Source organism: Bos taurus, chromosome 11 (assembly GCF_002263795.3).
Source record: "Bos taurus isolate L1 Dominette 01449 registration number 42190680 breed Hereford chromosome 11, ARS-UCD2.0, whole genome shotgun sequence".
Taxonomy (NCBI): Eukaryota; Metazoa; Chordata; class Mammalia; order Artiodactyla; family Bovidae; genus Bos; species Bos taurus.
In genome coordinates, this window is record NC_037338.1 from 9721385 (window position 1) to 9744856 (window position 23472).

General features: G+C 41.6%; 1 protein-coding gene across 1 annotated transcript in view; it reads right to left on the reverse strand.

The window, feature by feature from the left end:
* Nucleotides 1-20060: 20060 nt before the first annotated feature.
* HK2 (hexokinase 2) overlaps nt 20061-23472 on the reverse strand; it is a 69107-nt gene continuing 65695 nt past the window's right edge. The window contains exon 18 of the mRNA XM_015473383.2: nt 20061-22276. Coding sequence (XP_015328869.1) covers nt 22132-22276 — 145 coding nt within the window. The 3' untranslated portion in view covers nt 20061-22131. The remainder of the gene's footprint in view (nt 22277-23472) is intronic.

A 23472-nucleotide genomic window follows, 5' to 3' on the forward strand; every position in this document is an offset into this window, starting at 1 on the left:
CATAATTGAAGACTGACCTGGGAAAGTATACTATCACCATATCATCTGGAGGCAAGAGAGGACATTAGTTGGAAGAGCCTGCTGTCATTGCAAAACAATAGTCTTAAAAGCCCTCAGAGGAGTTATGCACAGTCACCCTGGAGGACTCATGTGTGACGTGAAGCCTGAGGAGGGCGTGGGATGAAAGCTCCCAGTGGCAAGGGGGTATGCAGGGTAAAGGATGCCTGCCAGTGTCCATACCTTTGAGTATAAATCAGAGGTGACACTATGCTTGGAACACAGATGGCTAAGAGCTGAGGTGTGCACACATATGCAGCTCACGTCAAAATGTTGGCACTGCATCATCAGTAGCCCAGGGCCCAGTGTCTGATGTGAGAGTCACCCCAAATCAGTGTGTTAGTGCCATTCTGGTGACCCAATCTCACACAAAATCACATCAGCCAGTAGGAGCAATCCAGTTGTCAGGCTGCCCTCCCAGACCAGGGCCCAGCCCTCAGAGGACCCTGTGGGCACAAATCTTGGGGTTCCTCAAGGCAATAGGTTAACCCTACACGTGGAGTAAAGGTTGGGAGAGTGCCCCTAGGGGCAGAAAACAAGGATTGGGCTCACACATGTCCCTGTCTAAAGACCGGGGCTGTCATCTGTGCCCAACCTCTGGGTCTACTGTGTCTAAATAAGCCCTACTGGAAAGAGATCAGATAACCCCACTTATATTTTTTCCACTTGTACTGTTGCCTAAGCTTCTCTCCAAGGATCCTTATTTTCATTCTAGACTTGATGTTACCTGTGTTCACTTTAAGGACAAGATACAAAATTCCTCATTGCCAAGAATTAATTTTTATAGTCTTTGGAGATACCCAACGATTCATCAGGAAGTTTGTTTTTTCAAAGATGCAGTTGAGTCACAGAATCTCCAATCTAGAAGGGATTTGAGATGTTCATAAAATCATAGACATCCAGATATGAGCGAGCTTTAAGCTCGTTTAGATCAATTCTTTATTTCTGAATTCCCTCTTTCTAAACCTCCTCTCTTGGTTTCTATGACGTCCAATACCCTAGTTTCCCACCTCCTCTTTCTAATCACTCTTTCTCAGTCTCCTTTGTAGGTTACTTTTCCCAGGGCTAAACCTTCATACTATTTTTCTCACTCTAGGTCCCTAAATGAGCTCATCCAGGCCCATGGCTTTAAATACCATCTATAGGCTAAAGATTCCCAAATTTGTATTTCCAGCCCCACACTCTCCACTATGTTTCAGGATTGTGTGCTATCATTGTTCCTTGCCACTAGTATATCTCTCAAATGTCTCAAACTTGAAATGCTTAAAAATAGACTCTAGATTTTACCTTTCACACATATCAGTGAGTCCCCCGCTCCTAGCATTCCAAGCAAATGGTTCTGCTATCCATACAGATGCCAGAGCCTTAAACCCAAGAATCCTTTTTCTTACCTACCTTCTTTTCCTTCAGCCTCACGTCCACTCTATTAATAAATTCCTTCTATTTTGCTCACCTTTTTTCAAATGCCTCTACTTCTTTTCATCTCCAGTGACAACATTCTTACCCAAGTCATCATCATCTCTCCTCTGGACCGTTCCTATAGTGTCCTAACTGGTTTTCCCTATTCTAACATTGGCTCAATCTATGCTCTGTTTAGCAACTGAAGGGTTATTCCAAGGTGTGAAGTTGAATCTTAAATCATTCAATGGCTCCCCTGTACCCAGAATAAATTTCAAACTCGTATAACTGCTTCATATGGCTTGGTCACCTCTGACCTCATCTCATATATGCCCTCTTGCTCACCATGCTCCAGCATTGCTATTCTTTCATTTCCTTGAACACACCAAGGTTTTCCCACCCTCAGGGCCTTCACATACTAAGACCTCTTCCAGGAATGCTCTCCTACTGATTTCTTCTTTAGGTGATGGTTTTAAACACATCTACAAATTCTTAGCCTTTAATCTCTTAAAAAGTGGAATCTCATTTTCCCTCCTCTTGCTTCCAATGAATAAAATGCTGCAGAAGTAACTCTGTATAACTTGCTACAACTAGCTTGAAAAAGGTGATAAAGCTTCCAACTTCATTCTCCCTCTTGGGAGGCTTATCCTTGGAATCCAGGCATCATTCAAGCAGCCTCATGGAGAGGCTACAGGAAGGTATTTTTGCTGACTGCCCCCGTTCCGGTCCCTGGCAACAGCCAACATCAATCACTAGACATGTAAATAAGGAAGACTTCAGATAAGTCCAGTCCCCATCCTCCAAGCTGCTCCAGTTGATGCTAGGTAGAGCAGAGACATGCTTTACCAACCCCCACTAAATGACAGATTTGTAAGCAAAACAACTGCTACCATTGTTTTAAGCCACTAAGTTTTGGGGTGGTTTGTTGCATAGCAGTAGATGTCTGGAATACAGCTGAGATGTCCCCTTCTCAGAACTGCCTTCCCTGACTGTCCTATTTAAGTGTCTACTGGTTCCACCCAGCACTAATACATGATCAATCATTATTATTAATGCCCCGCCTAGTGCTTGGTACACAGGAGGTGCTCAGGGAATATTTCTGGAATGAGCAATTAAATGAGTGAATCCTCTTGTCATATTTGAAGTTACCAGTCATTAATAAGATAAAAGCTTATTTAATTATTTGCAGGGTGGTGACATCAAACATCCATTCAGACAGAGGAAAGGGGCTTTACAGAGCTGCTCTTCTGGTGCTGCTGCATGAGGAGGGTGGGGAGACTTGATGGCCACCACTCAGGGGTGGAAGTCACTGGGGCCTGGGAAAGTAGAGAGGGAGTCCCAAAGACACTAGCCCTGTTGTCAATGCAGCAGACTGTCTGCCTCATCTGTTATTGAGGAAGCAAGTGACTCCCTTTGTTATCTCATGCACATCTTTCTCAGAGGTGGGCATATTCCCACTTTGGGAAACAGAAGTCAGGTGGATTGAGGCAGAATTTCAGGGAATCATTCTTGAAAGAGATGCTGCACTTTGGCCTAGTTGATCATGACAAACTTGCCAGATGATCGAGTTTCAGGCTGGTTCCTGGGGGCCCTGTTCATTGCTTCCCACCCGGACTTGTGGTTTCCTTGGTGACAGGACAGCTGCTGGGCAGATGGCAGCTTTGGGACCACCGGACTAGCTTCGAAGCTAACTGACTGGCAGTTTTGATTGAAATGAAAAGACTTAGGGTTCCTACTGGCTTTCTTAAATTAAACCTTCCCTCCTGGAGTGAGTTTGTTTATAAATGTTGCATTAGATTAGGGGGTTTTCCGGTGACAAGAGAGTTTCTTTACCAGAGAGGTTGGCTAGTTGGGGCTCCTGGCAGAGTTTTTGCAGTTGGGCTTCTCAAAGCAGCCCAGCCAGGCAAGGCTACACCCTCATCTGTTCCCCAAGTGATGCTTCTCAGGGGTGTCTACCAATCAGATCTCAATAGGAAAACAGAAACCACACCGGTCATTCTGACAGAATTTAAGCCAGGCAAGTACTAGAGGCTGAAAAGGCAAACGAGAAATGTCAAGATAAACACAGAGGCAGTAACTGCAGCAGGCAGCTGGGACTAGAGGGCAAAAGGAAGAGACTGGGATCCTAATCAATCAGAAGCTTGGCAGAGGGGCCCAGCAGAGCTGGAACCCAGACCTCCAATGAGAGGCAATTGCCTTGTATCTCTGAGGCTGGTGCTGGGAGTGTAGGAAAAAACAGGAAGACACTGCTTATTCGAAAGAGCGTCATTGCTGGAGTTATGCTCAGTGAGGAAGGAGAGAGTTCCTGCTCCTTCCTCCACCCTTGCTGACAGAGCCTAACCTGGAGTCAGTTGGCCACAGAGAATTGCAGTTTGCACAGTCGTAGCCCCAGGGCCACAGAATGGAGTATACATGGGTGGGTGTAAGCTGAGAGACGTTGGTTTCGTAACCAGCACAGGAGTCTGAACACAAGGATCAGGGTAGATGACAAGATAGAATACCCAGGCCACAAGTATCCGCATCTTCTCTTTCACTGGTGGACGTCACCCGTGTTTACTTAGTTCTTTGCACATCACAGAGACCTTCTTACATTGTCTTATTTAAAGGCAGATGATGGTAACATGGAGAAGCTGCCTATGTGTTCTGTCCCTGAGGAAAGTGGGAGGCTGTCCTGGGCCCAGCACTGGTCTGCTTCGCCCCCACTTTGTCCCTGAGCTCCTGCCCTCAGGGCCTAGAACAGCCTGGTGCAGCCTGACCTGTGCTTCTCTCATCGAGCATATTTCTCTAGATCTGGAAGTTTCCAACTTATTCCTCAGGAGCAGGTGGTAGGGTCACCAAGCAGGACAGTCGCTCTGCTCTCCAACCCTGTTTCAGCCAGAATAGCTCCACAGCATTTATTTACCACATTTGGTTTCCAAGTCAGTTTACTTTTGAAGATGAGGTTGTACAGGGAATAGTAGGTGGTAGACCCTTCTCCTAGAGGGAGAGCCTTCCAAATGCCAGCACCAAGATGCCAACAAGGCTGACTTCCAATGATCTTCCCCTCTGAGACGTCCTCTCTCCCTACCAGCCTTAGGCAGGTACCAGTCCCTGTTTATCCCCTTCAGAGGCTAACCCTCCTCCAAACCTCTTAACGGTGACCCTTCAAAGGCATGTTGGTGGGTGGTCCACTGAATGCTCAATGTCTGGGTGCGTGGGTTGCACTCATGTGCAATGTAGGTATAATCTGAGGTCTTGTTTTTTGTTCATATGTTGGTTGATGTGTTTTTCTGCAAGAAGTCTTTCAATCCACCCTAGAGGAAGAGAAAGAGTGGAAAGGGGTGACTCGTAGGAAGGAAGGAATAGTATTTTTCCTTTCCCAAAGGGACCCTGGACCCACACCTGCCACTAACTTTGAAAGTATAAACATGGAGACAGCTGGCCCACACTCCCACCTTCTCTTGCCACTCCCAATCCCACCCAGCAGGCACTGAAGCACACCTCAGCCTGCAAGTCTAAATCTCACCCAAAAGCCCTCTGCCTTTGGCTACGCCTAAGATGTAGGTGAGCTCACCATAGGCAAGACAGATGGGGGATGAGGCTCATGCAGCTCTGGAAGAGGCTGGAGCATTTAAGCAAGAAATTTTGAGTCCCATGTACCCAAATATGGTCTAAATGGAGGGACTGACCTTGTTTGGCTATATAGGAGTTTTTGCAAAAAGACCAGGTAGTTGGAACATCAAAAGATTACTGTTACTTAAAATCAGACCTCTCAAGTTAAGGAATGTAGCACTTTTCTATGTATGGAAAGATGCAAAAGTCTGGGCTCACTGAAATCATTTATTTTTAGATTCCATATATAAGGGATGTCATATGATACTTCTTCTCTATCTGACTTACTTCACTCAGTATGACACTCTGTCAGTTCAGTTCAGTCGCTCAGTCGTGTCTGACTCTTTGCGACCCCATGAATTGCAGCACGCCAGGCCTCCCTGTCCATCACCAACTCCTGGAGTTCACTCAGACTCACGTCCATCGAGTCAGTGATGCCATCCAGCCATCTCACCCTCTGTCGTCCCTTTCTCCTCCTGCCCCCAATCCCTCCCAGCATCAGAGTCTTTTCCAATGAGTCAAGTCTTTGTATGAGGTGGCCAAAGTACTGGAGTTTCAGCTTCAGCATCATTGCCTCCAAAGAAATCCCAGGGCTGATCTCCTTCAGAATGGACTGGTTGGATCTCCTTGCAGTCCAAGGGACTCACAGGAGTCTTCTCCAACACCACAGTTCAAAAGCATCAATTCTTCGGCGCTCAGCCTTCTTCACAGTCCAACTCTCACATCCATACATGACCACAGGAAAAGCCATAACCTTGACTAGACGGACCTTTGTTGGCAAAGTAATGTCTCTGCTTTTGAATATGCTATCTAGGTTGGTCATAACTTTCCTTCCAAAGAGTAAGCGTCTTTTAATTTCATGGCTACAATCACCATCTGCAGTGATTTTAGAGCCCCAAAAAATAAAGTCTGACACTGTTTCCACTGTTTCCCCATCTATTTCCCATGAAGTGACGGGACCAGATGCCATGATCTTCGTTTTCTGAATGTTGAGCTTTAAGCCAACTTTTTCACTCTCCTCTTTCACTTTCATCAAGAGGCTTTTGAGTTCCTCTTCACTTTCTGCCATAAGGGTGGTGTCATCTGCATATCTAAGGTTATTGATATTTCTCCCGGCAATCTTGATTCCAACTTGTGTTTCTTCCAGTCCAGCGTTTCTCATGATGTACTCTGCATATAAGTTAAATAAGCAGGGTGACAATATACAGCCTTGATGTACTCCTTTTCCTATTTGGAACCAGTCTGTTGTTCCATGTCCAGTTCTAACTGTTGCTTCCTGACCTGTATACACGTTTCTCAAGAGGCAGGTCAGGTGGTCTGGTATTCCCATCTCTCTCAGAATTTTCCACAGTTTATTGTGATCCACACAGTCAAAGGCTTTGGCATAGTCAATAAAGCAGAAATAGATGTTTTTCTGGAACTCTCTTGCTTTTTCCATGATCCAGCGGATGTTGGCAATTTGATCTCTGGTTCCTCTGCCTTTTGTTCCAAATGGCATGATTTCATTCTTTTTAATGGCTAGTTTAAAAGGTTAGGTTGTTATTTGAGATGTTTCCAGTTTCTTGAGGGAAGATTGTATTGCTATAAACTTGCCTCTTAGAACTGCTTCTGCTGCGTCTCAAGTTTTGGACCATTGTGTTTCCATTTCCATTTGTCTCTGTTGTTGTTCAGTCACCAATATATTAATCTTTATATTCATGGAGATAAAATATACTTGGACAAAAATTTTTATCATCCTCTTCATAAAGTAGTTTTCTCATATAATTTATAAATATGTACTTTTCATGTATTAGATGGTATTTGGGATATTTACATGATGTATAGGGGAAATGGCTACACTTACTGACAAGCTTAAATGGTAAAATGTCCTGATTTTAATAATCCTTTAAAAAATGGTCTCAATGTCAAAATTTATGCTCTTGTTTTTTATGTTCTTCTTTCCTTAAATAGTACAAATCAAGAATAATCTCATTTTCTAATTCTTTATAATTTTCATTATTCAGTAGTACTTTTCTGCCCCAATTTAGTAGAGGGATAAATTCGGAACCTAGTGAGCTACATAAACGTGGAGCTGCTTGCTCCCCCTCTGCCCTCCAAAGTGGCTTAGAGTCCTTTTGCTTTCGTGCCCATGTGCCTGGGTTTTTGACTTTCATCACCCTTCTATTTGCTATTGGGCCGTTACCTATCCTTCATTCTTTCTTGTATCCATTTATATAGTTTTAAAAATCATTCCAAAAAAAAAATAATGCTGAGAAACTGGTGATGATCCTCAGACACAGCATCCCTCTACACCAAAGCTCAGCTTGGGCAAATCGCTTCCGCTATAATTTGTGGGGGTGAAGTGGAGGCACTGTTTTTGACAAGAAGAAATGAAATGGCGTATGATAGGAAAGTCCCAAACTTCTAGTGATATTCAGCTGCTTTTGTATTAATCACCCAAAGGCTCCCCTTATCAGTAACAAACTATCCTCCAGATAATTGAAATTCGCCAAATATTTTTAAAAAGCATTGTATTCTGATTTTATATAACCAAGAATGATATATCTGAAAAGCCTCACAGCCCCTTACTCAAGGCAAGGAGTAATGCCTGTTGTGTGTGTTTATTTACTCCAGAAAAAAAGAGGCAAGGGCTACAAAGATGATTTCATGAGCTATTAAATATTATCACAACTACCACAAAACCCTTTGTTGTTGTTCAGTGGGTCAGTCATGTGCAAATCTTTGTGACTCCATGGACTGCAGCGTGCCAGGTTCCCTGTTCTTCACTATCTCTCAGAGTTTGTTCAAACTTATGTCCATGGAGTTGATGATGCCATCCAACCATCTCATCCGCTTTTGCCCCATTCTCCTCCTGCCCTCAAACGTTCCCAGCATCAGGGTCTTTCCAATGAATCAGCTATTCACATCAGGTCACCAAAGTATTGGAGCTTCAGCCTTAGCATCAGTCCTTCCCGTGAATATTTAGGACTGATTTCCTTTAGGATTGATTGGTTTGATCTCCGTACTGTCCAAGGGACTCTCAAGAGTCTTCTCCAATATCACAATTCAAAAGCATCAGTTCTTCAGCACTCAGCCTTCTTTATGGTCCAACTCTCACATCCGTACATGACTACTGAAAAAACCATAGCTTTGACTAGATGGACCTTTGTTGGAAGAGTGATGTCTCCGCTTTTTAATATGCCATCTGGGTTTGTCAAAGTTTTTCTTCTAAGGAGCAAGCATCTTTTAATTTTGTGGCTGCATTCACTGTCTGCAGTGATTTTGGAGCCCAAGAAAATAAAGTGTCACTGTTTCCCTGGTTTCCCCATCTATTTGCCATGAAGTGATGGGACCACATGCCATGATCTTAGTTTTTTAATGTTGAGTTTTAAGCTAGATTTTTCACTCTCCTCTTTCACCTTCATCAAGAGGCTTTTTGGTTCCTCTTCACTTTCTGCCATTAGGGTGGTATCATCTGCATATCTGAGGTTTTTTATATTTCTCCCAGCAATCTTGATTCCAGCTTGTGCTTCATCCAGCCTGGCATTTCACACAATGTGCTCTGCATAAAAGTTAGACAAGCAAGGTGATAATGTACAGCCTTGATGTACTCCTTTCCCGATTTTCATCCAGTCCATTGTTCTATGTCTGATTCTAACTGTTGTTTCTTGACCTGCATACAGGTTTCTCAGGAGGCAGGTAAGGTGGGCTAGTATTCCCATCTCTTGAAGAATTTTCCACATTTTGTTGTGATCCACACAATCAAAGGCTTTAGTGTAGTCAATGAACCAGAAGTAGATGTTTTTCTGGAATTCTCTTCTGTGACCCACTGGATGTTGGCAATTTTATCTCTGATTCCTCTGCCTTTTCTAAATCCAGCTTGTACATCTGAAAGTTCTCAGTTCACATACTGTTGAACCCTAGCTTAAAGGATTTTGAATATTACCTTGCTAGCATGTGAAATGAGCACAATTGTGCAGTAGTTTGAGCATTCTTTGGCATTGCCCTCCTTTGGGATTAGAATGAAAACTAACCTTTTCCAGTCCTGTGGCCATTGCTGAGTTTTCTAAACTTACTGGCATATTGAGAGAAGCACTTAAATAGCATCATCTTTTAGGATTTGAAATAGCTTACCTAGAATTCCATCACCCCCACTAGTTTTATTCATAGTAATGCTTCCTAAGTCCCACTTGACTTCACACTCCAGGATGTCTGGCTCTAGGTGCTACTAAACCATTGGGTTATCTGGATCATTAAGACCTTTTTTTGTATAGTTCTTCTGTGTACTTTTTCCACCTCTTCTTAATGTCTTCTGCTTCTGTTAGGTCCTTACTGTTTCTGCTGTTTATTGTGCCCATCTTTGTATGAAAAGTTCCCTTGGTATCTCTTATTTTCTTGAAGAGATCTCTAGTCTTTCCCATTCTCTTGTTTTCCTCTATTTCTTTGCATTGCTCACATAAGAAGGCTTTCTTATCTCTCCTTGCTATTCTTTAGAACTCTGCATGCAGATGAGTATATCTTTCCTTTTCTCCTTTGCCTTCTGCTTCCCTTCTTTTCTCAACTATTGTAAGCCCCCTCAGACAATCATTGTGCCTTCTTGCATTTTGTTTATTTGGGGATGGTTTTGGTCACTGCTATGAGTGGTGACCAGTCTTGAAGGTGAATCAGAGAGTCAAAGGTGAATTTGGGGACAGGAATCACAGAAATCAAACAGTGGGGTGGTTTCTGCAGCAATGGCAGTTCTTATATGCAACCAATCACACAGGATGTCTCCGAAGCAGAGTTCCTGACAGCCCAGGGATGGAGTGCCAGTATGGCCTCCCGGGCTGTCATCTCTTCAGCAGCGTCTGAGCAGTGTCAGGGGAGAAGTGGGATGGGTTCCTGGACAGGGAACACCGGAGTCTCCAGGCAGCAGGGGCTCCCCAGTGAGCCACCTGGGCTGGCTCAGAAGTAGGGGAACCACAGCGTGCTTAAAGACTGGAGGCCTTTCCCAGATGCCACTGGACTGTGCCACTCCCAGGGACTCCCACTTCATCCTGGTGAGAGGAAAACTATCCCAATAATACTTGATACTGGACATCTCATTCTCTTGGTGAGGGAGTGTTCAGAGCTAATTTCAGTACTGTGACATTTCTTGCATCCAAATGTCATGAAACAAATTCATACTTGCTTCAAGCATCCCTGGTGGCTCAGACAGTAAAGAATCTGCTGCAATGCAGGAGATCCAGGTTCAATCCCCAGGTAGGGAAGATCCCTAGAGAAGGGAATGGCAACCCACTCCAGTACTCTTGCCTGGAGAATTCCATAGACAGAAGAAGGCTACAGTCCATGGGGTTGCAAAGAGTCAGACACAACTGAGTGACCAAAACTTTCATACACAATGTATATAAATTAAATAATACACATGTATAAATGCCAGTTTCCTGATGTTTTTACTTTGTGAAGCATGGAGAAATGGCCTGATGGCCACATATAAGGCCTAGAAATTTGCCAAGGAAAGCATTGCTTCATCCTGCTTGACCATGAAGGCAGAGCTGGTCCTCTGGGGCAATTCTTGCACCCCAACATGAGGATATTCCTGGCATAACTGAGTAAACCAAAAATGGAATCTTACAAATGCACCCTCTTCAGTCCCAAGGGTCAGCAAGTAGCTGCAGATGATTCTGGCATTTCCCACTGCTTATTTAAAAGGAAAACATTTTTATAATAAAACAAAGAGTATAGGTTTGTCCTTCAGGGGACCTGAAGTCCCAGTACAGTCAAAGGTACCAATTCCTATTTCCATATTCCAGTTGGCACCATTCATGTCTGCATTCCCCGGAAATGGTTTTGCAGCCTGGAGAACAGAGACCATGATTGGAGAAAGAAACATGTTTATCACTAAATGATAGAAAGCAAAAGGTGACATCATCTATTGATAACACAGAGAGGAAGACCTTCCTGCCCCCACTGCCTGTGGGTGGGACCCTGTGGGCCAGATCTGTGAGGTTTCCTGCAGTGACCGCCACAGTGCCAGGGTTTTCAGGTAACCACAGCAGCAGCAGATGGTGCTTACAAATAACAGACAAAAAATGTTCAAGCTGGGTGAGGAGTTTAAGTCTCCTCATTTTACAGAGCAGGATGGCAGGCCAGGAAAGGTGGATGAGCCATCCACACAACCTATGGTGGCAAGTGTAATCCTTGTCCACACCAGTGCTCTTGCCAACCTGGGGCAGTGGGTGCCATGTGAAGTGGTTGACACGGACTTTAAGAACATTAAGAAACAGACAAACAGAAACTGTTGTCCAAGAAAAAATCAAAGGCCACCTATAATTCTACCACCAAGAAACTCATAAGTAACATGTCACTCTAGAACACATCCACAGTCACTCTCCCTGTGTTCTCACACCTCTCTCTTTGTCTCATTCTATGCTCTGCACCAGAGAATACAGAGTTTTTAGTCACTTCTTGAAGGGTTACAGCATTGCCCATCTACTAGGTCACAAAGTAAGACTTGATAAATTCCAAAGACCGAATATCAACCAGATCATGTTCTCAGACCATAATGCCAAAAAATTGGAAATCAATCACAAAAGAGTGGGAGTTGGGAGTTAGAGGTGTGATGCAGGGAGCCCTAAGCCAGTGCCTGGTGACAACCTAGAGGGATGGGAAGGGGAGGGAGGTTGGAGGGGGCTCCAAGAAGGAGGGGACATATGTACACCTAATGCCAATTCATGTTGATGTATGGCAAAAACCATCACAATATTGTAAAGTAATGATTCCCTAATTAAATATATATATACATATATATATTATTTATCTTATAAATTTCAATACTGGAAACTAAATGAGAGTACTAAAATTTATAAGGTAAAAAAAAGCATATACCATATTACTAATTACTTAGAATTCCAATGAAATGGCAATGTATTAAAATTTGTGGCGCTTAGTAGATAGAGCAGAATTTGTAACTTCAAATATAAGCTAAACCGTTCACTTAAGAAGCTGAAACAGGAGCAACAAAGCAAGCTCAGGAAACAAGAAGGAAAAAAAAAATAGACAGTGAAAATCAATGAATGGGAAAAAAAACAAAAAATAACAAAATTCATAAGCTAATTCTTTGAAAAGATAAATGAAGCAAAATTCTGGCAAAACTGGTTAAGGAAAGAGGTGAGAAAGAGACATTATATATTAAAATAGACATATATACAATGAAAACGGGGAAAATTACAGACATACAAAAATAAAAGAATAATGCAATAACCACTTTGAAGCAGTCTTGCTAAGACACCGAATCTACATTTGATCAAGAATTGAGTTTAAACTACCAATTTACAGGAATACAGAGGACAGATCAATCTAGAGATGCAGTCATGGGAAACCCTAGGCAATGTGATTTCTTCATAAGAGAGGGAAAGCAGTTGGAAAGGAACAGAAGGTTACGAGAGATTAGAAAACAGGCAACCAAGTCCAATATGTAGGTTTTGTTTGGATTCTGTTTTTTTTTTTTTTTATTGTAATGATATTCATGAGACAGTTGGAAGTTTAAACACTGGGTATTTCTTGACATTGAGAAATTGTGAATATTTGGGGAGGAGACGATGGCATTATGGGTAGACTGAAAAAAATACTGGAGCATTTGTAGTTGTCATGATAAAAAGTCTGAGCTTTGCTTCAAAATAATATGAAAGGGGATGAGAATGGAGGTATAGACAAAATAAAATTGGCCTTGTGCTTCTACTGAAGCACAGAGGATTCAGTATTCTGTATACATTTACATGTGTAAGTGAAAAAAGGGAGAAAACAGCCCAGCCTTTTTTGTGAAGTTAATGTAATTTTTACTTAAAAACAAATCTGGACAATACAAAAGAAAAAAAATGAAGGCCCCATTTCACTTATGAATGAGAATGCAAAAAGTAAAATGCTAGGTGATCTCCATCCAATAATACACTAAACGATATGGTTTATCCCAGAAATAGAGGAAGATTTTCCAGAGAATGCATAGTGCTATTCATTATAGTTAAGACTAAAGGGAAAAAACCATCATCTCTTTCAATAAATGCAGACAAAGCCTTTAATGTGCATCTATTGAAGATTTTATAATTAAAAAATCTTAGCAAACTAGGAATAGAAAAAAGAAGTTCCTTAAATTGGTACCCCAAAACTGACATCAAAAAATTTTCTTAATGGAGAAAATTTGGGCACATTTCTTTTAAGATTGGGAAGGAGACAAAATATACTATTACTGCTACTATATAGCAGAGCTAGAGATCCTAGTCAATATGGTAAGAAAAGAAAAAAGTTTTAGTGATTGAAGGGAAAAATAAAACTGCAATTATTTATTTAAAAATATGATAATCTGCATAGAAAAACAACAAAATAAACAACCTATTACAATTAATAATAAAATTAAGCAAGGTTATTAGAAATAAGGTCAATATACACAAATTTCTAACTTTTTTCTACACCAGTGCCTCCCAGCAAAGAGTGATTTTGCCTTGCAGATAGGATTGATAAATTTGACAAATCAATTTTAAAACAACACCCAGTTTAATTTGAATTTTAGATAAGCAATACACAATTAAACATGTCCTGTACAAAAACTGGGACAAAATATTAAGTGTTAGTGTTTTATGTGAGAATCCCACTCCAACAGGAATTCTGACAATGTCTGAAGACATTTTCAGATATCAAAGGGAAGGGCTGCTACGGGCATCCATGGTGTAAGACAGGGATAGTACTAACATCCTGCAACACACAAGACACCTTCTTTTGAAAAGGATTATCCAGCCCCAAACCTTAACAGTGCTGAGGCTAAGAATCCCTGCAGTAATCAACCAGAAAATATAATGAAAATCAGGGATCATGCACAAGTGTAAACTGTCTCAGTTCAATTCAGTCGCTCAGTAGTGCCCGACTCTTCGTGACCCCATGGTCCACAGCACGCCAGGCCTCCCTGTCCATCACCATCTCCCAGAGTCCACCCAAACTCATGTCCATTGAGTCAGTGATGCCATCCAACCATCTCATCCTCTGTCGTTCACTTATTCTCCCGCCCTCAATCTTTCCCAGCATCAAGGTCTTTTCAAATGAGTCAGCTCTTCACATCAGGTGGCCAGAGTATTGGAGTTTCAGCTTCAGCATCAGTCCTTCCAATGAACACTCAGGGCTGATCTCCTTTAGGATGGACTGGTTGGATCTCCTTGCAGTCCAAGGGACTCTCAAGAGTCTTCTCCAACACCACTGTTCAAAAGCAGCAATTCTCCAGTGCTCAGCTTTCTTCACAGTCCAACTCTTACATCCATACATGACTACTAGAAAAACCATAGCCCTGACTATACAGGCCTTTGTTGGCAAAGTAATGTCTCTGCTTTTCAATATGTTGTCTAGGTTGATTACAACTTTCCTTTCAAGGAGCAAGCGTCTTTTAATTTCATGGCTGCAGTCACCATCTGCAGTGACCTTGGAGCCCAAAAAAACAAAGCCAGCCACTGTTTCCCCATCTATTTGACATGAAGTGATGGGACCAGATGCGATGATCTTCGTTTTCTGAATGTTGAGCTTTAAGCCAACTTTTTCACTCTCTTCTTTCACTTTTATCAAGAAGTTCTTTAGTTCCTCTTCACTTTCTGCCATAAAGGTGGTGTCATCTGAATATCTGAGGTTATTGATATTTCTCCCAGCAATCTTGATTCCAACTTGTGCTTCCTCCAGCCCAGCATTTCTCATGATGTATTCTGCATACAAATTAAATAAGCAGGGTGACAATATACAGCCTTGATGTACTCCTTTTCCTATTTGGAACCAGTCTGTTGTTCCATGTCCAGTTCTAACTGTTGCTTCCTGACCTGCATACAGATTTCTCAAGAGGCAGATCAGGTGGTCTGGTATTCCCATCTCTTTCAGAATTTTCCACAGTTTATTATGTCAGTCAAAGGCTTAGGTATCAACAAAATTCATAAAGCCTTTATAAGAGAAAATTTTGAAACTCTGAGAAAAGGAGAAAAGATTATAATGCACAGAGAGACATTCTATGTTCTTATAAACATTCAAAAGGTCAATTCTATCCCTCAAATCAGTAATTTCATTGCACCTCTAAACAAAATTTAAGCTGGTTTTTTTTTTCAGGGATTTGATAAACTTACTCTAAAATTTATATGGAGGAATAAAGGACTATGAGTAGCACAAATTTGGAAAAGAAAAGAAGAAAGATTTGCCTTGCTAGATAAAGCACTCTAGCAAGTCCTGGTAATAGCAAATGTCTGTTAGTGGTTCAAGGACAAACAAAACAAATCAATGGGGCAGAAAGGAGTCCTCAGAAACAAACCCTCAGGAACTTAATATATTCAGAAGAAGAGTTATGGATCAGTGAGAAAGAGCAGGCTTACTAAGGACACAAAGGAAAAAAAGCACTGTACTTTACCTGATATTACATAGAAAGATGTAATATCAGGTTTTACAATAACCCTTAAAAAAAGTAAAACTATTAATAACTTTAATAGAAGACAATATTAATGGGATAAGGGTGAGAAAGGTCAAAGTTACAAACCATAAAGCAAAAAAGAATTGATGGGTTTGGTTTTTCCAAAAGAAAGGATTCCTAGTCAACAAAGAATACAGTGGACAAAATTAATAGATTGGGAGAAGTTACATTCAATACCTGAAGCCAACAAGGGACTGATAATCTAGATTAAGTAAGAGACTCCAGCAAACCAGCAAAAGAAAAGAAAGAACCCTGGTTGAAAAATCAGCAAAGAAAATGACCAGGCAGTTAACTGAAGGAAACGTAAAAAGAGATGGTGAACGTCATAGTGGGGAAATGTAAATTAAAACAATCATATCATCTCACTTTATACTAAGCACGTTAATAAAATGTAGAGCACAAGATAAGTTGCCACTAGGGTTATTAGTGGCCGGGGGTAGCCTTTTAGGAGAGTAATTTGGCAAGACAGGATCAAATTAAGCAAATGCACAACGTATGATCCAGCTCTCCTGCTCCTGGGTTGGTACATGCCCAGAGAAATAATTACAAAGATAATTAATGTGCAAAGCTGCTTGTTGCAATGATGTTTGTGTAGCTGGGCTGAGTCAATCCACAAGTCTATTACTGGAAGCACGGGTGGGAAAGCACACAATAGGATTTTTATGCAGTAACTGGAAGTAATGACTTAAATGCGCACAATAGAAGCATCCACGAGTTTTTTCTTTTTTAAGGCAAAAAGTGATTTTTTTAGCCAACAGCATTTTGTAAATTAAAAATCACGCACACGAGACACACAAATAAGTTGCACATCAATACAATAACATGATTGCCACTTGTGAGAGAAAAATGGGCAAAAGGATAAAAGGTAATAAGAAAATAAAAAAGCAAGAAAGGTCCTTGCAAAGACTAGAAAATGTCTTGAATGATGGGGGTTGGGGGATGGGGGCGGTGGGCATTTAAGTAATCTAACCTTCTGCCCCTGGTGCCCAAACCGAAGGAAATGCAGCAACAAACAAGCAAGAGAGAGGTAAGACAAGCTGGCAGAGGCTGGAAAAGCTACTTCCAAGCCAGACACAACCTGGGTGCACTGTCCTTTGTTTGAAGGAAACCGATTTCCCCAGTGGTGAGGAGCCCTACGGAGGAGGTGGGAGTTGTATAGGGAGCAGCCTGAGGGAAATCTGTCAGTATGGGTGGCCCAGAGGCTTACAGGGTCTCTGAGTGCAGAAACCTGAGATAACTTTCTTCTGAGCATCTTCAGTTCAGTTCAGTTCAGTCACTCAGTCATGTCCAGCTCTTTGTAACCCCATGGACTGCAGCACACCAGACTTCCCTGTCCATCACCAACTCCCGGAGCTTGCTCAAACTCATGTCCATCGAGTCGGTGATGCCATCGAACCATCTCATCTTCTGTTGCCCCCTTCTCTATCTGCCTTCAATCTTTCCCAGCATCAGGGTCTTTTCTAATGAGTCAGTTCTTTGCATCAGGTGGCCAAAGTACTGGAGCTTCATTTTCAGCATCAGTCCTTCAATGAATATTCAGGACTGATTTCCTTTAGGATTGACTGGTTTGATCTCCTTTCAGTCCAAAGGAGTCTCAGGAGTCTTTTCCAACACCACAGTTCAAAAGCATCAATTCTTCAGCGCTCAGCTTTCTTTATGGTCCAACTCTCACATCCATAATGACTACTAGAAAAACCATAGCTTTGACTAGACGGACCTTTTTCAGCAAAGTGATATCTCTGCCTTTTACTATGCTGTCTAGGTTGGCCATAGCTTTTCTTCCAAGGAGCAAGCATCTTTTAATTTGATGGCTGTAGTCACCATCTGCAGTGATTTTGGAGCCCAAGAAAATAAAGTCTGTTACTGTTTCCATTGTTTCCCCATCTATTTGACATGAAGTGATGGAACCACATGCCATGACCTTAGTTTTTGAATGTTGAGCTTTAAGCCAACTTTTTCACTCTCCTCTTTCACTTTAATCAAGAGGCTCTTCAGTTCCTCTTTGCTTTCTGCCATAAGTATGGTGTCATCTGCATATCTAAGGTTATTGATATTTCTCCTGGCAATCTTGATTCCAGCTTACGCTGTATCCAGCCCGGCGTTTCACATGATGTACTCTGCATATTAGTTAAACAAACAGGGTAACAATATACACAGCTTTGAAGTACTTCTTTCCTAATTTTGAACAGGTCCATTGTTCCATGTCTGGATCTAACTGTTGCTTCTTGACCTGCATACAGGTTTCTCAGGAGGCAGGTAAGATGGTCTGGTATTCCCATCTCTTGAAGAATTTTCCAGTTTGTTGTAATCCAGTCAAAGGTTTTAGTATAGTCAATGAAGCAGAAGTAAATGTTTTCCTGGAATTCTCTTGCTTTTTCAATGATCAAATGGATGTTGGCAATTTGATCTCTGATTCCTCTGCCCTTTCTAAATCCAGCTTGTCCATCTGGAAGTTCTCAGTTCATGTACTGTTGAAGCCTAGCTTGGAGAATTTTGAGCATGTTAGTATGTGAAATGAGTGCAACTGTGTGGTAGTTTGAACATTCTTTGGCATTGCCTTTCTTTGGGATTGGAATGAAAACTGAACTTTTCCAGTCCTGTGGCCACTGCTGAGTTTTCTAAATTTGCCGGCATATTTAGAGAAGCACTTAAACAGCATCATCTTTTAGGATTTGAAATAGCTCAACTGGCATTCCATCACCTCCACTAGCTTTGTTCATAGTAATGCTCCCTAAGGCCCGCTTGACTTCACATTCCAGGATATCTGGCTCTAGGTGAGGGATCACACCATTGTGATTATCTGGGTCATGAAGATCTTTTTTGTACAGTTCTTCTGTGTATTCTTGCCACCTCTTAATATTTTCTGCTTCTGTTAGGTCCATACTGTTTCTGCCGTTTATTGTACCCATTTTTGCATGAAATGTTCCCTTGGTATCTCTAACTTTCTTGAAGAGCTCTCTAGTCTTCCCATTCTATTATTTTCCTCTATTTCTTTGCATTGCTCACTTAAGAAGGCTTTCTTATCTCTCCTTGCTATTCTTTGGAACTCTGAATTCAGATGGGTCTATCTTTCCTTTTCTCCTTTGCCATTCACTTCTCTTCTTCTCTCCCCTAATTGTGAGGCCTCCTCAGACAACCACTTTGCCTTTTTGTACTTCTTTTTCTTGGGGACGTTTTGATCACTGCCTCCTGTGCCATGTTATGAACCTGCGTCCATAGATCTTCAGACACTCTATCAGATCTAATCTCCTGAATCTATTTGCCTCACAAGTAGGGTCAATGGGAGACACTGCATAAAATTAGAAAGAAGTCAGGTGTTTCTAACCACCTTCCACCCCAGCTCTATGGTTCTAGCTTCTGACCCAGCCATTAGGATAGAAGTGGAGTTGGTTAATGTTGCTAATCTCTGGGTTGCTCCTCTACACTGTGGAACTTCTCAGCTCTACTATTACCTCTGTAACCAAGTCCCTGTGTTAAAATCTGTTTGAATTAACTGTAGTAGATTGTCTTACTGACCAGATCCTGGTACAAGTTAGGCAGACCCCTATTTTGTTATTTTAAGTCATGCAATCACAAATACCCTTAAAGATAAATCTTGGTCTCCAACTATGTTTATTTCCTCTCACAAATTTCTAGAAAACTGTACAGAACATTGTTTTTTTAATGGACATTGCCTATTCCTCTCCTAAATGACTGCACTTTGTACTTCTATCAATAGTATATAAGTATGCTCCTATAAGCTCATCAATTTGAAGTCAGAAATATAGCATCTATTTTAATTTTCCTTTCCTTCACCACTAGCAAGTTTGAATTTTGTGTTCTGCCTATCTCTATCATTCTGTCAGCCTTTATCTGCTCCTTCTTCAGCTATTGTCAAGCAGGGCCATGTCAATATCATCAGTGGGTATCACTAAGAACTTGTAAGAAATTTAAGAAATTGAAAGAAGTTTATTTACCAGGTTTGTATTTTGCTTATTAAGGAAAGGGTTTTAAAAGATGATAAGGAGAGGATAGAGGCAAGTTCTTTTTAGAGTTCATATAAGTAAGGGCTTTATATCTTGAATGTGAATCATATATACCTACAGAGTCTAGCCAGAGTCCCTGAGGGTTCTGCCTCATCTCAGCCAAACTGCTTTAAAACAGCAGACTGCTGCACCAGCCATGGTTTCAGTGGTGCTTGAAATCCAGGGGCTCAAACACAGCCTAGGAAAAATCATCTAGCTTCCCATTCCATTGGCACTGTGTTTCCGGAGTGAGAAATATCTGGCGTCAAGGCCAAGTGTTGGCCACATGCCTGTCAAGCACGTGTAGTCAAAACCAAAACCCTCAGCAATTACTGTAGCTACCAGGCTCTGCGGTCCATGGGATTTTCCAGGCGAGAATACTGGAGTGGGCTGCCATTTCCTTCTCCAGGGGATCTTCCCAACCCAGGGATCGAACCCGGGTCTCCTGCATTGCAGACAGATGCTTTACCCTCTGAGCCACTAGGGAAGCCCCTCAGATAGGTTAGGAAATACTAATATGCTTGAAAGATGACTGCACTCTTGAAAAGTCTCATGAATCACACATGAAATATTTGAAAAATGTTAAAATTTATTAATAATAGTTAACATCACACAGTTAATCCAACTAGTTCTTTATTGTACATGACAACATCTTCACTAGACTGAGCGCTCAAGGGTTTGAGATGATCTGCTACTGAGTACATCGCAGTCATAGATTGAGTCAATATACTTACACAGGCAAAGCAGCGTCAGCAAGGAACTATCACCTAACTGGGAACACAACCATTCAAAACACATTTTCCACCGTTCCGTTTTAGAAGCCACACACACAGCTCTACCTTTTAAAAATGTGCAATTTCATAGATGGTGCCTAATCTTTCAAGTTTAAAAGTTAAAGTTCACTTCTATTTCTTGGGCATCCCTTAGTGATACACAAATCTAGACACTGTTCTCACTACAAGTTTGATAAATGTGCAAAATTTGGGTGCTTTGAGTTGTGTCGTTCCATTTTTGTTTTGATCCTTGTATCCTACTCAACATTGTTAAAAGGCCTTCCCCTCTTTATTATGAAGTATATGGGTTAAATAAAAATATTAAAATGATTTAATATTTTAGGGCAGAAGTGGGCTCTCAGATTCAGGATTAACTGCACTATAAAAAGTAGGGTAAGGAAGGTTTTAGGTCCCTTTCCCTCTCTACCCAAGCAGTTTGAAATAAATACTTCTTGTAAAAACAGCTTAGCCTAGAAGTCTGTGGACAATACCTCTTATAGAACATTTACAAAACAAACCCAAGGTGAAATTTGCTAGAAGGGTACAAATCCACCAAACATGTTGTCCCTGAAGTTTTGTTATGTTTGATTAACAGTTTGGTTTTGGTTTGCTATCAACAATTAGACCATTTTGCAAATATTTTTGGTGACTTCCTTTATCTTGTTAGAGAGGTTTAAAATACTACTAACTGCCCTAAGACAGAAGATTGCTAAGCAGTGAATGATTCCTGTTTCCTTTGTTAACATCTCATGTAATATTGGGCCAGAAAAGTTTCTAGACGGAGCAATCAGTTGGTGTGGTTTCTTCAGTCCACAGTCACAACCCCCTTCACGCTATCCCCAGACACCTTCCAAGTTTCTGAGTCTGCAGGGAAAGGAGGAGCTGCTTGACTGTTCGCTCACTTTAATGATGTTTTCCTTCTCTTTCTGCATATGAATGAGGTATTTCTAGTAACCGATCAGTATATCTTCATCTTCCATCCTTTTAACTACATTGATCTATTGAGACCCTGTGTATTTATAGACATAACAAATGAACATATAAATACATTACATATAAAGGATCATACAGTGTCAAGATGAAGGAGCAGATGCACTTCATGAACTAAATACATTTCAAATATAAATTAAAATGAAAATACAGTGTTTCCACTTCTGCAGGAAAAAATTTTAAAACAGACCAAAAAGTCTTCCCGCCCCCAAAGGTCCACTGCTTACTGATGACCTGTGAACCTACTCCCAGGACTCTAGGCTTTGGTTTAGCTTGATCAGACTCAGGATGCTTTGATTCCAGGAACGGCATCCACTGGAACCCACTACGCAAATGCTTATAGATGAGGTTGAGGAGGGGCTGCCACATGGCTATCCATGGACTTCCCCTCCATTGCCGCCCCTCCTCCCTGCCTGTGGGAGGATCAGGCTCAAGTCAGTGGAGACCTCTCAGCTCTCTGAGAGGAGAAATAGCACCAACCTTCAAGCTGGGGGATGCTTTCCACATAGAAATGTCATGGTCAGGCTTCAAGGTGAAGCAAACATATTTTTTATTATTGTCCCCATCCTGTAGGATTATACAGGGGCATGGAATTTGGCCAGGGGGATTACTAAAGATTAAATCCTTTTTTCGAGTTTTAAGAAAATCAATGGTAATGGTTGTGAAAAGTGTGAACAAATTGTATTTATCTCAGGAGAGCCAAGGCTTGGGAACCAAACTCTACATTGAGTAGACAGAGACAAAACCTAGTCCAATGAGGTCCTCTCTGCCAAGGAAAAGCCTAGGGGTCTGTTTCTGACACAAGGGGAATGGCATCTTATAATTTAAAGCAGGAAAGAAGGAAAACCGAGAGAAAGTCCTTCCGATTGCAGGGGCTCTACCGTTGTCCAGCCTCTCGGATGCGGCAGGCCACAGCAGTGATGAGAGCTGCCCCCTTCCCACTGCCATCTTCTGACTCCAGGAAGGATACATCACATTTTGGAGCCAAGTCCTTCACCGTCTCATGCATGACTTTGGCAAAGCTGAAAAAGTTGGGAGGAAGACAGAATAAAATATCTTAGTCACGATAGATTTGTGTCCTGAAAGATAGTGCCCTAAGAAGTGATGCTGGAAACCTAGGAATAATTGAGATGGAGAAGAGGATGATAGCTACCATCCTAGTTTAATACCATAGTATTAAATACCATAGTATTAAACACTATGTATTGTGTTTCAGAAAACTGAGGTTTGGAGAGACTAGCAACATGCCCAAGTTCTATGTCACAGTGGGCAAGAGAAGCTAAGTGAGAAGCTAAGATTCAACTCTAGGACAAAAGCCTGAGATTATGGCCAGCTGTGTTCTTAAAAGAGCAGTCATTTATGCATGGCTTGCAGAAGTGCCTGTTCATCAGCTCTAGAGGGGAGGACCAAGTCCCATACATGTGATATTACACTTTCCAGAGATATTAACTCATATCAGAGTCATGTCTCACCCAAAATTTCATTAAAGGCAAAAGGAGCAGACTTAGGAGTGTGTTGTTGGGAGATGACAAGAATCAAAGATTCTTCCTGACATGGGACTAGAGGAAGAGACCCTTTGTCATTATCGACCCACTAGAGCAGGGTCAGGTTGCTCCTCCCCACTGGCAGCTGAGAATGGAGGTCCTAACATCAAGCCCCAGTGCTAGTGGCTGGACTTCTGTCCCACTTCCAACCCTCACTTGAGACTGAGGTTCCTGTTTTCACAATGACACTGAACATCAATAAGAGAAATTTAGAGCTTCTCAGGGTCCACTCTTTGCACGAACTGTAGACTCTAGGCAAGCTTCTCAACTTCTTGAAACAATCATGGTGACACAGATGACAAGTCAATCAATGAGTCTCTCCATCCTACATTCCGCTGAGCAAGGGGCACAGCTCTGTTCTTTTAAGTTTTAGTTGAAGGGCTTCTATGGGAAAGGAACTGAGGTATATCCTGATTTTAAAACAATTTATTCAAAATATATGCAAGTGAGAGAAGAAAGGAGAAGAGAAATAGTGATGAGAGGACAAAAGGGGAAGAGATGGACAAAGACAGAAGAAAGAGTAAAAAGAAAAAGGACTTCAGTATTTCCATACTGAATTTGATGAGGGTGGCAAACTGCTTCTATAGAGGGCTAGACAATTGATACTTTGAGCTTTGTGGTCATATAGTCTGCTGTTAATAGCCAAAAGCAGCCATAAACAACACATAAACAAG